Source organism: Atheta coriaria, unplaced genomic scaffold (assembly GCF_025399875.1).
Source record: "Atheta coriaria isolate IRGN ID8LTWV9N9 unplaced genomic scaffold, Caltech_Dcor_3.1 hic_scaffold_4_pilon, whole genome shotgun sequence".
Lineage (NCBI taxonomy): Eukaryota > Metazoa > Arthropoda > Insecta > Coleoptera > Staphylinidae > Dalotia > Dalotia coriaria.
The window spans coordinates 5187972-5203514 of record NW_027045446.1 but is presented as its reverse complement, the minus strand read 5'-3'; the positions used below and the strand labels follow the sequence as shown (position 1 = coordinate 5203514).

General features: G+C 40.5%; 1 protein-coding gene across 3 annotated transcripts in view; it reads right to left on the bottom strand.

The window, feature by feature from the left end:
• Positions 1–14732, bottom strand: part of LOC135790567 (sodium-independent sulfate anion transporter-like) — a 37752-nt gene extending 23020 nt beyond the window's left edge. Inside the window, exon 1 of one of the 3 annotated variants that reach the window (XM_065300800.1) lies at positions 14475–14732. Coding sequence is in view for 1 of the 3 variants with exons in the window: in XM_065300799.1 (XP_065156871.1) it covers positions 1776–1797 (22 nt within the window). In the remaining 2 variants the exon portion in view is untranslated. Of the gene's footprint in view, positions 1–1775; positions 1813–14474 lie in introns of those variants that run through there. The other 2 variants (XM_065300802.1, XM_065300799.1) reach the window with 2 other exon arrangements.
• Positions 14733–15543: the final 811 nt, after the last annotated feature.

Below are 15543 nucleotides of genomic sequence, written 5' to 3'. Positions count from 1 at the left end.
AATACTGCAGACTGCTCAGTGTCATGATGTGAAATTATGATTCGCAGTTAATTTCAGCGAGTTTTGGTAAAGGGTACAATTAAAACGGGAAGAATTATCATACGTCACGATATTTTTAGCTTTGGACAGTGGTATCATAATTTACAGGCGCTTTTCTGCCGCTAACAAGAACGTTGCGGACGACCGGTCAAAACAAACAATGCAAAGCGCGGTAATGCGACCGAAGGAATCGTACATCATTTTAATATCTCGGCGATGATCTCTTTGGTCTTGACTCTTGCAGTTACTCCTTGTTTCTTGCTGCATGCACACATGGTCTTGAGGTGACTCCGCACTCCGCTCGGCGACTTCGAGACTGATTAGTAAACCAAATACGGTCGGCCGGCAATAATGATGCCACTCGAAGGCGATATACACGGCCAAGTTATCCTGCTGTTGGTGCTTGCCGGTGCTTGCTGGCCTAGCTAAACGCGGCGGTAATCTTAAATCATCAAAATGAAACAACAAACCTTCGAACCTGCCGCGGCCATATGACGAGGGTCTCGCCACTCTCGCCACTCTCGAAGCATTAATAACCCTCCACAATGCGACGATACTATCGCACTTCCTACCACCTCGTGGCCGCCAACAAATGAAGCACCTAAATGTACTACGTACTCAGCCATGCAACAAACGACAGAACGACTCAAGGAACATATTCGATCCCGGTTTTACTTCTTACAGGTTCATACCTTTGACCTGGGTAGCAAAGTTATGAAACTATAAACGACTGCCAGTGCTGGTGCCCTAAGGCTGGCACTAGCTTTATTAGTACGAATGTCATTCGGGTAAAGTGTGCCCCGCGCGCACCGTGACATTATCCTCGTATTAATATAGCCCACATTGCCGGGCGTCATGAAATGAAGGTTTGCTACCAACCCAGGTTCAATATTAAGGTCTTTACTGCTGTTTTCACTACCTACAACGCCACACGTGGAAACACTGTTAGAACAGAAAGGTTGTCCAAAAAGGAGTTATGCAGATTTTATTATTCGCTTTAGTTCACAACAAATAAAAGCCAGATTTTGGTCGGGTAAAGATTTTGAGCCCAAAAACACTTCGACCTTAGCCTTCCTTTAACTGCCTGAAAACGGCTGTATTGTAACACTGATTTACCAAGATTTTAATTAAAACTCAACGAATTCCTGCCCTGTTTGTTTCGCATGACGTGCCGACGTGAGATCAACATCAATTTGTAAATAAATAATAAAACGTTCTAATTACACGCCAGATATACATATCAATAGTCTCTCAACAAGCGTTTGAAAACAATACTGAGAAGCATGACAGGTTTACATGTTGAATAATTTTCTATCGTGGTATCGTGCGATGTGTGTAATGAAGTTATGAGGTAATGAAGTCATTACGCATGCAAAATCCACACGCACAAAGAAAACACAACAAAAATTTAAACAAAAGCCACAATCATCAAACATGCAACGAGACGAATGAATGAATGAAGATAAAACAAAGAAATTAATTAACATTCAAGCAGGTATTAGAAACAATGCAATTTGTGTGTTGCCAGTGTTACATATTCAATTTTGCCTTATTAAATTTGAATTTCTATTCCTAGAAATTCCTAGAATTCCACAATTAAATCAAAAATTACTAAAATTTCTATTGTATTGTATTTTGTAATTGGATTCCAAATAGGTTTTCTAAATTAAGAATTTAATTAGAGAACTACTGTAGTCTGTTGTTGGTCGTGCATAAATTATCGCCGGCAAACTCACACGAAGATTGCAATAAATCCATCCACACTTTCACCGCAATGTGCGGCACGTTGTTCGTAATCGAAGCAAAACTTAAGTCACCTCGTCACCTCATGCAGGCGTAGGTTAAACCCGAGTCGGATGCAGTTGTGACTAGCAGAGGCATCCGATTCGGGCTCTCCCACAGACGGTGGCGTCAGATGCACGCCGAACTGCTGCAACTGTTGCTGAAACTGCGGTGATATGTTGAAATCTGAAATTACTAATGTGTTACATGGCACTTCGAACGTGTTGAAGCTTTACAACGCATGTCGTGTTGATTTGTTGCTTGCTTTGTATGTGGCATCATGGGATTGCCCATAGTAAAAATAGAACTTTCGAGTTACTTTATAGTCCGTAGAAATTTGACGTTGGCGCAATTAACACACGCATTAAAACAATTTGTTTTTGGGTTACTCAAGAGTAACAAAAATTTATTATAGTTTAAATTCGGTAAATTACAAACCAAAAAAGTAGAATAAATTGCAATTATACGATGTTTCCGAAAGTAGATATATCTTATAAAAATAGAGTCTAGACTTGCGCTCTGTGCGATGTTGATGCAATTCTCTTTTGTCTGAGGCTCATTTGACGAATTCACATGTTTCATTCAAAAGTTGCACAATTCCTGCTCAACATTTATGGTCGTCTGGGAACATAATGTGCCCGTCACGGCGTGCACTCTGCAAGCATCTCCCCAAAGTGGAAATCTCACATCTGAAGATCTCAGTTGGAGTGTTATCCTTTAATTTTAATTCTCGTCCTTGCGCGTACACGCGCGTAAAATGAAAATTTCATGTTTTGCTCAAAACGTGGTATGGCGTGCTGATATATCATTCCGTTTCCATCTTTTCTGAGGCTCTCACCCATTCCTCACTCCTTGGAACAACGTCTTCCACTATACCTCATACCACAAGGACAAACAACGTCGTCGAGTCCCTGTCACGTATCCGTTACAGTGTTACACCGTTAGCAGCAACCATCTTCAGCTTAAAGGGAACACATAATTCATTAAATTTAATGCGTACATTAAGCGAGGATTTCGCGCGAAAGTGACACTTGAAGATTCCGGTTGTGTTTTCGTCTTTGGTGTCTGGATAAAACAAGAACTGCTTGGATGCTTCCAAAACATCCTGGAGTTTGTAGAGTGTGTGAATAAAGCGTCTGAAACAACTCTCAGAGTTGCGTCTGCACGATTTTCGGGCGCGTCGCACGTTAACAGCTCACTTTATTATTGCACCGAGAGTTTGCCAAAATGTTTATGCGAGCGCAAGCCCGAGCGTGAACACTCGTCGAGTTTAGTAAAAACGCTTCCAGCGTTTGCTCTCGTTCGCAAAACGCGCGCCGTAATGCGCAAATGTAAATTTTATGAACGTACGCAACGTTTTGCAGGGCAAAAATACTCGCAATGGGTAAAACAAACATGATACAAGAAACTCCGAGTACTCTACGACTCGGAGAATGAGAAGACGAGATGAAGTAAGCATTCGCATAATCATATTCGTCGTTGACTAGCTGCGTGGACGCGTGTTAGCATGTTCCTTGCGCATTATGTTTGTGCAAATATGGAGTGCTGGCGAGTGCGTTATTCCGCTGCCTTGTTGTTGTTGTGTGTTCGTCGTTAATTACACGCGACTTTGTTCATTACTCATAGCGCGGCGCTTTTGTCGGATTATTGCTTGTTTCGCTGCGGCTCATCGCCGCCGACGTCGTCGGCCGCCCGCCCGCCCGCTTGTTCGTGTAATATCTGTGTTTATTAATGGGGTCCATTAATTAATTAATGTTCGAGAGTTTTGCGTCTGAAGCGCCGCGAGGGCTAACCAGAAATTAAGTTATGTGTCGATAATTTCGTTAATGGCCCGTGAACTCCCAGGGCTTATTCGTATCAAATCACAAACCGGAAAGCAAATCATAATATTTTAATAACTTCAGTGCAATCTACTAAAATCAACATCAAAGTTATGTTATTATTCACTGGTGTTTAAAAAAACTAAAAGCTTGATTTTGAATTGGCTCATTTTTATTCCAGCTGCGTTCTGTTGTTTCGTCTACAATTTATTGAATTTTCATCAATAGAATCGCACGTATTCACGTTCTCTTTGTTGTCCAGAAATGTTTGTGCTAGTCCCCGCGTTTGTGGGTTCGTTATTCCTTTTTTTACGAAAACTATATTCTGGATGTTTGACGCGCACGGCTGGCTCCTTTGGCATCTTGGTCACATTGGCAGTCGACGTTCCGACTTCCGCGCCACTCATTGAAAATCCGCTTCCACTTGATGCGAAAACATGTGGCGAAATACGTGCGCCCTCAGACCGATGCATGCACGTCATGCTGAATTCTGAATTCAGGATATGGTATCGTAAAATTACATTTGGAGAAACAGGCGCCTCCACCACTACTTTCCATCAGTTCTACGATGGGCGGTGCGGTGCGTGGAGTTGCTAGATTGTGGATGGCTGATCAGATGTGTTCTGAATGTATACAGCGCGTAATAAACCCTCAACGCGTCCGTTTGTGGTCCTTTGGCGGGCAATTCGTAGGACATGCATTAAGTGAGTTTATATTTCGTCTGGCCCTCCGACCATAGGCTCAAAACATATGCTTCGATTCCATCCTACACTGCTTTGTAGCACAGTTATGTCCATCGAGGAGACCGCGGTCTGTTTATTTTTAATCAAATCTTCCTCGCTTGGCGCGTATTCTATCCTCTCATTCAATATTAGTTTGATTTATTCCGGACGTGTTTTCCGGATGGCGCGCGGTTTCGGCAAACGGTCAATCGCACGCAGACGTCGATGCGTTCAAGAAGCTACAGAACCTTCAGACTGCCAACAAACCCACGCCTGGTTGAAACGGATAGGAATACACGCTGAGCCAACTCAACATGAGACCAAGTGTGCCAAACCACACAATAAACAACCAAAAAACTGATAAATATCAAATGCTGCATGAATTGATTTGCGATCAAAGTGACCCCTTCGGAAATTTTGGGTTAGAGGTGCAAAGTAAACGTGTTTCCGTAAATATTCAGCGTTTATCCCAAAAAGTTTAAATTCGTTGTTATGCGGGTCACTCTTTGCAGCGTTTCCTTTCCTTTTCAATTTCAAGGTATAGTGGACACGAGCCTCGAGGCCGTTGGCTAACTCGGCCCTGTCAATACATCGCAATCGCGCAACGACTTCTTCCTTCGCTCGAGGGTCGCACAAAAAGACACGACCAGCCCGACCAAACGCCGAAAAGCGCACGCTAGAAGAATCGCAAAAAGCCGTTCCGCCTTGGAACCTTTTGACTTTCGACTTTCTCAAACCTTTGTAACAATGTAATTTAGTTTCACTTTTTCGTTTATTTTTTTTTCCTTTCGTTCTCTCTGTGGACGCACGCATGCGAACCGAAACCTTCATTTATGTCGTCATCAAGGAAAACTTTTAATCCTCTTTTCATTGAGTTAAAATTTCCTCCTTGCAAAATTTGGCTAGAACTGTGTATCCTAAGATCTTTTCTTCGAGTTTCCTGGCATAATAACGTTAATCGATGTGCTTTTTAAACGTTGAAGTTTTTTCTTAGAAGTATTTTCCTTGCCATTTCTTTACTTTCAATTTAATTTTTATAAAAGTAAATTCATTAAGAACCCCGATGCTTTGAATGTGAACCCGCCGCTGTAAAAGCTCCAAAGGCGAGGAAAGAAAAGGCTGAAAACGTTACGGACGTTAAAGTCAATGTTTACATCTCATCTGCGTTTTGTTTTCTCGCTATTGAATCGAACGAGCGCTGCTGCGGCGCGACGTGGCAGGCGGTCCGCGATCCCAAAAATTCATTTTCGAGATAACGCCCAAGCTACCCGGCTGGAGTGGAATCGAATCAACTTGCACCAGAAGTAGTGGAAGTTGGGACAACTTTGGTCGACATACCATCGAAAGTTAATCACTCCAATATGTATGTAAATGAATATTGTCTCATATTTACACAGCGCGAGGGCTGGCAAGACTAAAGCTGTGCTAGCTTACAAGTAGTAAGGACTAACTAAGGTGGAATACGTGGTGCAGGCGATGCGATTGAAGAATGAATACACTAGAAGCTCCAAATCTAGCTTCCTAGGTCGAGCCTAATCACCACCACGTCACTGAGTGTGAACGTTTGTATCGCTTTCATTTATCTTTATCTGAACGTACGAGCATTCTTGCCGAGGAGCGGAGCTTAAACTGATGGTTGGCGGGCTACTGCAGCGAAACGGCAATTTCATGCCGCGATTTTATCGTCAGGACCTACGATGAGTCGCAGCACGACCTCGTGCACACTGCTTTGGCGTGATCAAATCAAATATACAATACAGTGAACTCAAAAACTCACTAAAATCATGTAAAGACCATTTGACTATTATTTTTAAAATATTCTATTAGATAACATGTAAATGCGTTATATTGTGAATGAAATGAATTCTGGTTATTCAATGGTGTAATATGTGTGAAATACTTGTTTCCAAATTTCTCTGCTTCACTTCGCTTTCTACATTCGCAACTCGGTTGTAACTGCATATGACAAACATAAAGTTCTTGAATGGGCACAAATATGGCACCGGGCCTGAAAGGAGGGTATTCATGCATGTCCTAATAGATGTTGCCATGCCGTGAAACAATTTGTTCCAAGTGGCCGTTAAATTTATATTAATTAAATAAAACTAATTTAAACCGTGGAATTTTGCCAAGTCGCAACGAAAGCAACCAGCCAGCGGTGGTAGACTCATTGGGTTAAAACCGTAGGCAGTCGAATCGCTCTGATATTTTACTCCAACTGTTTTACTGCTCGACTGTTCTTCCTAGTCGGTTTCACTACCCACAATAGTGTTCTATCCAGTAGACACCCGTTCTGAGTAATAACTCAACTTTATAGCCATGACAATTTGTTCGTAATATGTTCAAGCCTCATAAATTTCGTACAATGCTAATTAAAGTGAAACTTTTCCACCCGAATTACATACTTCTCATCAAATTTCCTAATTGAAACCTGGGAAGTTTTACACTTTCTTTGAGGTTTTGTTTTGGAACTATTTTCAGGTTTTTGTGGTTTTGCTTTTACGGATTTTCTTCGGTTGTGGTTTTCGGGGCAACAACAAAAACTTTATCTTCGCAACAACGCAATCGTTCGACGGATAGAAACACACTCGGCTACATGTCGAAACCCATTTGACGCGTTCTCATTTCTCGCGTCTTATTGGTATGAAAACCAGAAGCTTTACCGCCCCCGCTGCCGCCGCTGTTACCGCGTTTGAAGGCGCCATAATTCGCTTGCGCCCGAATCTCCTAAACCCAATTTATTCCCCATATGGCGCTCTACATATGTGAGCGTCGCGCCGCTCGGCTGGATCCGCGCTCGTCAATGTTTTTTGCTCTTAAAATTTTCACACGCAGTCTTCCTGCCTCCGCAAATGTATTAGAAGCTAAATTCGATCGACAGATGAAATCCTCTAGCCGAGGTACGCTTTTTCACTTTGAGCGTATTCAATTTTCTTGCGTTCGCTTTCGATCCCATTTGCAATGTGCCAATCTTTCGATAGTTGCCTTCGTTTGATGAGATATTCTTCAATTTGTGATAACAGATGAGTAAAAATGTCAGTGGTTAGTTTTATCAGAATCTTAATTTTCAACGAGGGTGCAAATAGTTCGTATCAGGTCAGGATCGGGATAATTTAAGGCATGATCTTTCTTCGTCGACCAGATCCACCCGAGTCGACCCAAGGTTCAAGGGGTTTTATTTGATAACGCCTCAGCTACCGCAGGCTATTGCTGGAACTGATAGGCTCTATTCAAACACATTTATTTATTATACAAACAATCCAATCCGCTTGCCTAATAAACATCGAATACCAATTTGATTGGGAATAAACCACAATATGGGAATGTCTGCAATCGAACAAAACCACCTCTTATCACAACACGAACACAACACTTATCAGAAGATATTTAGGGCTGTCTTGGGGATTGCACTGCGTACTATCGGTCTAATCTTGATCGAATTGTGGATGGAAACAAAATAGACATCGTATGACGCATAACCGCGTTGTAAAAGAAAATACTGGGGACCGTGGGGTGTCGCAACGCGGCGATTAATTGTGCAGCTTTACTGCTGACGCTGAGCCAGCTGATCGGATGTGTCATCGTCATCAGCGTCGTCATCGAAAATCGATGTGAGGAAGAGTAAGCCTCCTCGGATGGAAGCCTCCGCTGCTCCAAGCTGCGCATCTGCAGGTTGTCGGAATTTAAATTCAATTATGCGAAATTTGCAAGACGTTCGGCGCGCGAACGCACGATGCCATGATTGATGAACGATTTGCAACGATGCATACTATTCACTAGATCCGCGCAGCATCGAGCGTGCCAGAATAGAAACGAGAAGAAAAGAAAATGAAGGAAGGAGTATTTGAATCGAGAAAGATTAAGGGTAACTGAGTATGAGACTCAGTCTCCGCACAGCGTGCATAACGCTGATGTCGGAGCTGGAGCTGGTTTGAATGAGTACAACGAGTCGAACGAGGTGATTAGCAGATGAGAGCCAGCTTGTGGATATGGATGAGGCGGAGGATAAAGATGAAGCATGAAAAAGGGGTTCTCGCTTCATCGTCTAAACATGCAACGCAGTATTTTTTCAATGCGCGTTACTCCCATAAGGGATGTGGATGCAAGTACTCTTCTCCAGCCTTAGGGCAAATACTAGCACAAAGTTTAGCGTCAATAATGATGTGCACGCATTGCAAACGCAAAAAAAACTGGATTAAACTTGAACTAGTCACAAAGAGCCAAAGGGGTAAGAGCATAGCAACGAAATACGCACGAAATTCGCACGTGCGTAATGATTCCTCCTTTTCAATGAGTCAAACCATCAAGGGATATTGAGGGAGTTGATGAATGATGTAAACAAAGTTGTTTAATTTACAGTTGACTTAATTGAGAAGTGCCGCGGAATTAAGATCGACTCCCTATAGATTTGATAACAAAATTTAAACACAATTACTTCTTCTTAATTCAAAACTTTGTATCCATTTTTTTCTTTAATTAAAAAAAAAGTTGAATATGAAAAATTAACTTCAGCGTGGAAAATGTATTTCATGTTCCCGGATTGCTTAGCTATCTGCGTTTCGCGACGCTACACGCTGGTTAGCGATGCAGTCTGCTGGAGAACTCTAGAGTTTTTCCGAAATGTGCAAACTTGCAAATAGGCGTAATTAGCGTCAGTAAACACACTCGCTGAATTTCAACTACCCCAACTACCGCCCGACTAGCAAACTTCTGTACGCCCTTGCACTTTTTTGCCAGGGATAAAAAACGAACACGACGCTTCGCATTCGAATAGACAACTTCGACGCTAATGATAAAGTAATTATGCAAATTATTGACTATGGCAGACGGCACTAGCAGCAAACATCTGACATTTGAATTGATAAAAACCTTGCGCTGATTAATGTAGGATTAATTAAGAGTACGTTGGGTGCAAATGAGCATGAACGCGATTTGCAACCCTATGTGAATTCTGATTTGAGTATGTATCACCAGCTGTCGCACTTCAAACTACTATTTGATTGCATTCTAATAGCATGGGTATCATTACTATAAAGTAAAGTCTAAATCAAAGAAAAAGTAGAGTGATATACCAGGAAATCATGCAGATCGACAATACAACTAAATATTTTAAGAAAAAGCCTGCTGTAGAATACGTGGCGGCCTCCTGGATTAAAAAGCTCAACTCTTGACGCTTTCTAGTTACTTGCTGCAGAGGAAGTTCGAATTCGTAGAGAGCATTGGAATTGTCGGCGGTATAACTGCACAACTGTAAAAGCAAAGATGTAAAACGCCTACCACTGCAGCCCAGAAACACAAATAATAAAATATTAAGAGAAGCAACATTCATATTTGCCTGACTGCAATTAATTCACAATTTAGAACATTAACGAATGCAAATTCATACAACCCAAATACAATTTTGCGAATGAAGCAAGGCATAACGATACTCCTTGTTTCATAAAATATATCAAAATATATTTGAAGCAACAGACGTATACTTAAACGAATTGTGTTTAATGTATTATCTGGAATAATATTAAAATATGGTACAAAATAATGTTAAAATTTACATTTTTAGACAGTTTCTTGCTGTTTTTTAAGCTTTTCTCAATCAGGAATATTTTGATGACAATCAGTATGCAGTTAGATTCATGTGATCCTCGCCACATGGACGACGCTTGTCCCTGTTCCCGAAAATAGCATTATGCAACGCATTAAAACTGAATAAACAGACGGCATTGTGCCCGCGGGCTAGAAGGTTAAATCCACGGATTACCCATCAACCTTAGGGGTGCTTTCAGGCGCATACCTAGTCGTTTAAGCTCGAATATGCATCCATTCCGTTCCATCTCACCCAACTCACTCCCGCCTCTCCCGACTTTGCAACAAACGTTCCTCTCGGTTATATCCGGCAATATGTTCATGCATGTTCCCAGCGATATGAACTGAAATTCACAACTATTAACACTAAATTACTCGCATGGATTTAGCCTAGCGACGCCGAACGCAGCAAAAATTTGCATAGTTTAATTTCGGGACTCCCTGGAGTTGCAGCATAACTGCACGCCGAAGGGATTAAACTCTATTTAGTAGTATTTAAACGCAAATTAACAAGATCCAAAACAATTTCTCGTTAAGACACCCGGCGATCAACGGATTTATTTGCAATCATGCAAATCAAACACAAATGCAAAACTAAAGTTCTGAAAAGTTTTGGTTTTTTAGTACTCGCGTTACTGGTTTAGATCATGCTTGTTGTGTTATAAGGGTATGAGCCGTTTGAGCGGTTCGAATTTGTTGCCGGCACAATTTGCATTTGAGTAGGACGCTGATGATTTGTGTATTTGTGTTGGGCTTTTTTGCGCCGCTTGCGCACCCTCGTGTTTGCACATTCTGACCGAAGAAGGCGTCTAGACGTCCAAGTGGGGAAGACCCCAGTTTACAGTTTACAAGTTACGCGAATTTTGCATTTCTAATGGAAACGTGCACGATGCAACGCGAGACGTATGCAAATATTTATAGAATATTTTGATTTGCATCGAGGCGGGACGACACTTTCGAGTGCTCATGGTGGAACAGAGCGTTGACAAACTGTGTGCTTTCGAGTGGCTCTCTGTCTCCCGTGTTTGATACGTGTCTAATGACAAATAACGACTATAATTACATTGCAGTATAAAGCAAAATCTGTTCAAATATTCACACAGACTTCCCAAAAAATTGACTAGTTATAAATTTATACTTTTAGGTCTAATCCTGTTAATTCACATATTCCAATTCGACATGAAAGCAAGAATGCGAGCAATGTAACCCCATTGCTATGTCATACTGACTACGAATACTAACACTTGCCTGATGCGTATGATGCCAAAGCGCATAAAGTGGGAATTAGTCATAAATACAAATTACACCATTTGTCAAGCGACAATAAATTATTCGATGGTCTCTTTCTCCGTTCATATTCCCGGTGCATGTTTCAAACACAGTGTGACTACACTCGAAGCGTATCTATTTCGGGTGACAAATTATTTGAAATTTATTTATTTCTATTTGCGTGCTGTGGCAAAGAAAACACTTTAATATGTATGTGAAACGGATGCCTCGAAAAAAGACATATTTCGAAGTTATGAAACTATCTCACATTCAGCCACAACTCGACTAACAAGATAGCTATTGAGAAAAAATAAGCATAAACAAATTGAGTCCAATGGGATATAAATCTGAATATTGCAGTAATATAGCACCTACATTCTAAAACTCGGTAATTTACAAAGTAATTTATGGTATTCTGGTTATGACAAAATTAGCACCAAACCAAAATACCATAACTAATAAAGCAATAATTTTATGTTGTTGTGTAAACCATAAATATAGCAATATGATGTTATAAAATCATCCAAAGTAGTTGCAAGCATTGTTTTGGAACAAATTTAACGACTTGTAAAACAGGCTCTTAAATATCGCCTTTATGCGCTTTATTTCTGTGTTCTGGAAGAAATTGTTTGGCGCATATGTGAAATGTGGAACGAAAACTAGCACCGAGCTGCAACATATGTCGTATTCATTTATAAATACATACTTAGTTTTATTGGTCAATTTGGTGACTTTTGACAACGAACGTTTGTCGCCTTGTACGTGCTGTTGGCGTCCTCTTTGATTTCGACATTTAAATTTGATTCGCACCGTGCGCAGTTCGACCGAATGCGTGACTAATTGGCGACAGATCTTCTTTGATGATCGCGAGATGCACGCATGTCCAACGTGACAATTTCTTGTATAATTTAAAGGATGCTCAATCTTTGTGGGTTAAAGCAATCGGAATTTACTAGAGACCAAAAATATATCGAAGTGCCGAGCTGAGTAGAAAGAGGTGACTGTTCCCTACTCACTGTTTTCTGGATTTTCTGGCTGCCAGAATGGCGTGGAAACAGATATTTCACGAAAAAGCCGTGCCGCTCGTCGGACGTTATTTGTCAAGCGCACATAAATCTCAATGTAAGTGATTGACGGCGAACATGTGCATGTTATGAGTTGCTTGCCAAGTTTCGCGGTCGGCCGCCTGTGAAATATAATCACAACACAACATATAATAATTTTTTGTCTTATTTTTACGTTTTTATTGGTACTGCCTCAAAGGCATCCACAATTTGACCGGGCTACCTCCATACGTGCATTCCGTATGTATGAGATGATTTATTACCTGCATGCGAGCTGTTAATAGTGAAACATCGTGCGCATATTTATTATTATTGTTTTACGATTATTACTAGGCATGGCCATGATGCGATCGTCTGGTCGTGGGTGGGTTGCACTGTGAGGTTAATGGCAAATGGGGGCCGAAGTTGCGCATAACTCTATGGCTTGTGCGATAATGTAACTGCAGGTGCTTTGGTTAAATGCGCGAACATTTGCGCTCGCCTCGTCAAATGTGATGCATTCAAGGGTGCGCTAATGAATGTTGCAAATGTATTGAATACAGTGAAATGGGATGCCAGCTCTCTCCCAAATCCCGTGATTGGGAGAGTTACACATATTACGTGTATACATTTACAATGCTAGACTGAATCCCCTCTATGGCATTATATTATAATCAATCAATCAATCATGATGGAAAACACAGTTTAATACAAAAATAATGAAAGTCAATGATAACAATTTTGTAGATAACAGGTTTTCACGATGACTCTGTAGTTAAGATTTCATCTGATGATTGTGCGGAGTCCTTCTAGTATCAAATTGCAAGGATGCAATAATCCCATCCGAGGGAAACTCCTGCAATTCCCGGTAAACGAGGTGAGTCCAGAATCCACCAACATTCAACACGCTGGACTTAATTGGCACCGGTTACTACCACGTATCAATAGCACGCATGACTACTCATTGCAATGGATTATTAGGGATTATTGTGGCTTGTGATTCAAATGGATTAATGCCTCGACGCAATCTCCTCATTTGCTTTACACCCCATATTATTTTTAAATAAGTTATTGCTTACTAATCAACAGTTTCCAACATTAACGCGATGTAATTATATTCTGCTTTAACAAAAAGTTTGAAGAATTCCAGGCGTCATATTTATCTCAGCCAGTGGCGTGATAATTAAGTCTTCACTTTTCATAATAATAACTCAACGTTATGAAGGGCTGTAATTACTGCGTCGCGGAACTTTAAACTCGTAGCGCAAGCTTGGACTCTAATAATTACGTTTTGAGATAATAGCCGCACCGTCACCCCTTGGTAATAATTCCAATGGTGGCGGCGGAGGCAGCGACGCCGGTCGTCGATCGCGTGCCGAAATGCGCACCGCCCGCCTTGTTTGCAGCCGGTTAAAAACCGATTCGAAATGATGATAAGCTAGTGAAACGTAATATGCGCCCTTGTCAAGCTCGCGTCAACATGCACACCTTGTGTTGTCATTGCAATCGATGTGAGGGGTGTTATTATTTATTATTACACATTGTGTGCGAACATAATTTTTCAAATACGTCGTATGTAATCAAAGATATTGCCATCATGTATTCGAAAAATTGTTTAGCTTAATTTAAGACAAATTTGTGGCACATTATATTCTATTATAGACATATGGACGACAGGTATTTTAAAAAATATTACTGTTGAAAGTTTTCAAAGCTCCACAAACTAAAATGATACAGGCAGCGCCCTCTACTACTCCGTTTCAAAAGGTACAAGCACAAAATTGAAGAATGCTATGATTGAAGTACTATTATCTCCTATTTAGATGGCGCACCACGGGCAGAAAAAAAATCAATTAATTTATTTGTTTTAATAATAAATTTATGCTACACAAATTAGAAAACAATAGCTTCTTTACTTTTAAATAAATTTAAAATTTACTACTGAATTTAGTAGTAAAGTTTTAATTTACATACTACTCATAAATGTCTCTACGAACATTGCCTTCATTCTAATCGAATAACTTTTCTATTAATTCTTATTTTTAATTGAATTTACAAGACATTTTAATACAATATTTAATTGCAATTTAAAACCAAAATTTTCTGCCCAGAATTCTTAAGAAAATGAGTATTTGTGGCCAAATCTGGGCTTTAAAGATTCCGTTAGCTCCTCATATTTCTGTGCGCCTGATCCAAAGACTATCTCAAACTCTTACCAACCACGTGCTTCTCATTCCTAGAATTCCCACCGGTGTTGGAGGCTCCACTATTGCCTACAGGCCGGAGTTCGGTTACGGACAGTAACGGAAATGGAATGAATATCAGACCGATTCACATTTGTTCACAGTAGCCGGAAAACAATCGAATTATTACTTTAATTGACTTTAATTTAACTTTAATTGACACGAATTTTTATAACCTTGCAGAACCAATATTAGTTGATGCGAATCAGAGAAACTACAGTTGGATGTAGAATCTATTCTAGCATTTAGAGACGCAGTTCAGTTCAAGACGAGACTTTTGCAGGAGGCCCAGTCATGGGTGTGCAAGATAAACTTGACTTTGGCTTGTAGATGTCGCTACGTTTATCAATTATAATATCTAGTATTCTTTCTACGAAGAAATGTATATATTGTAAATATATTAATTATTGTAGTGATTTAGATTTATAGTTGCTTTTTTATTTAATTTGTTATGATTTACGTTGTGTGATTACAACAATATTTGAAGATTTTGAAATTAAGTGAAATAAGCGTCTGTTGAAGCTTATAGTTCGACACCTAAATATATAGTGTCGATTTATGGCCTGCGCAATTATTGCGATTATGTGAATATTTTACGTATTGACTTTATTCGAAAAAAAGTGAGCTGGCGCCGACCTATTGATAGTACGCAAACGTTCGACAATCGGCAGATCGCCAATGTTGCCGGCTTTCATTTCAGTTAGTAAGTAGTAGGGGAGAGTAGGGTAAATCGAGGGCAGTCCGACAAGTAAGTACCTAGCCTTAGCCTTGTATGACGTGTCCGCGTATTTAGGCAAAATGGAAAAGGAGCAATATCGATTGGTGATTCGATTCCTGTTTTTGGAAGAGAAATTGCGCAGTGAAATCAAAAACCGACTGGATGCTGTATACGGTGAATCTTCTCCTTCGATGGCAACCATAAAAAATTGGTATAATGAATTTCAACGTGGTCGCACGTCGGTTTTTGATGAGCCACGCCACTTGTATTAGCAGACCGTCGACTAAAGGTGCGCGAGATAGCTGAGACAATAGGCATCTCAAA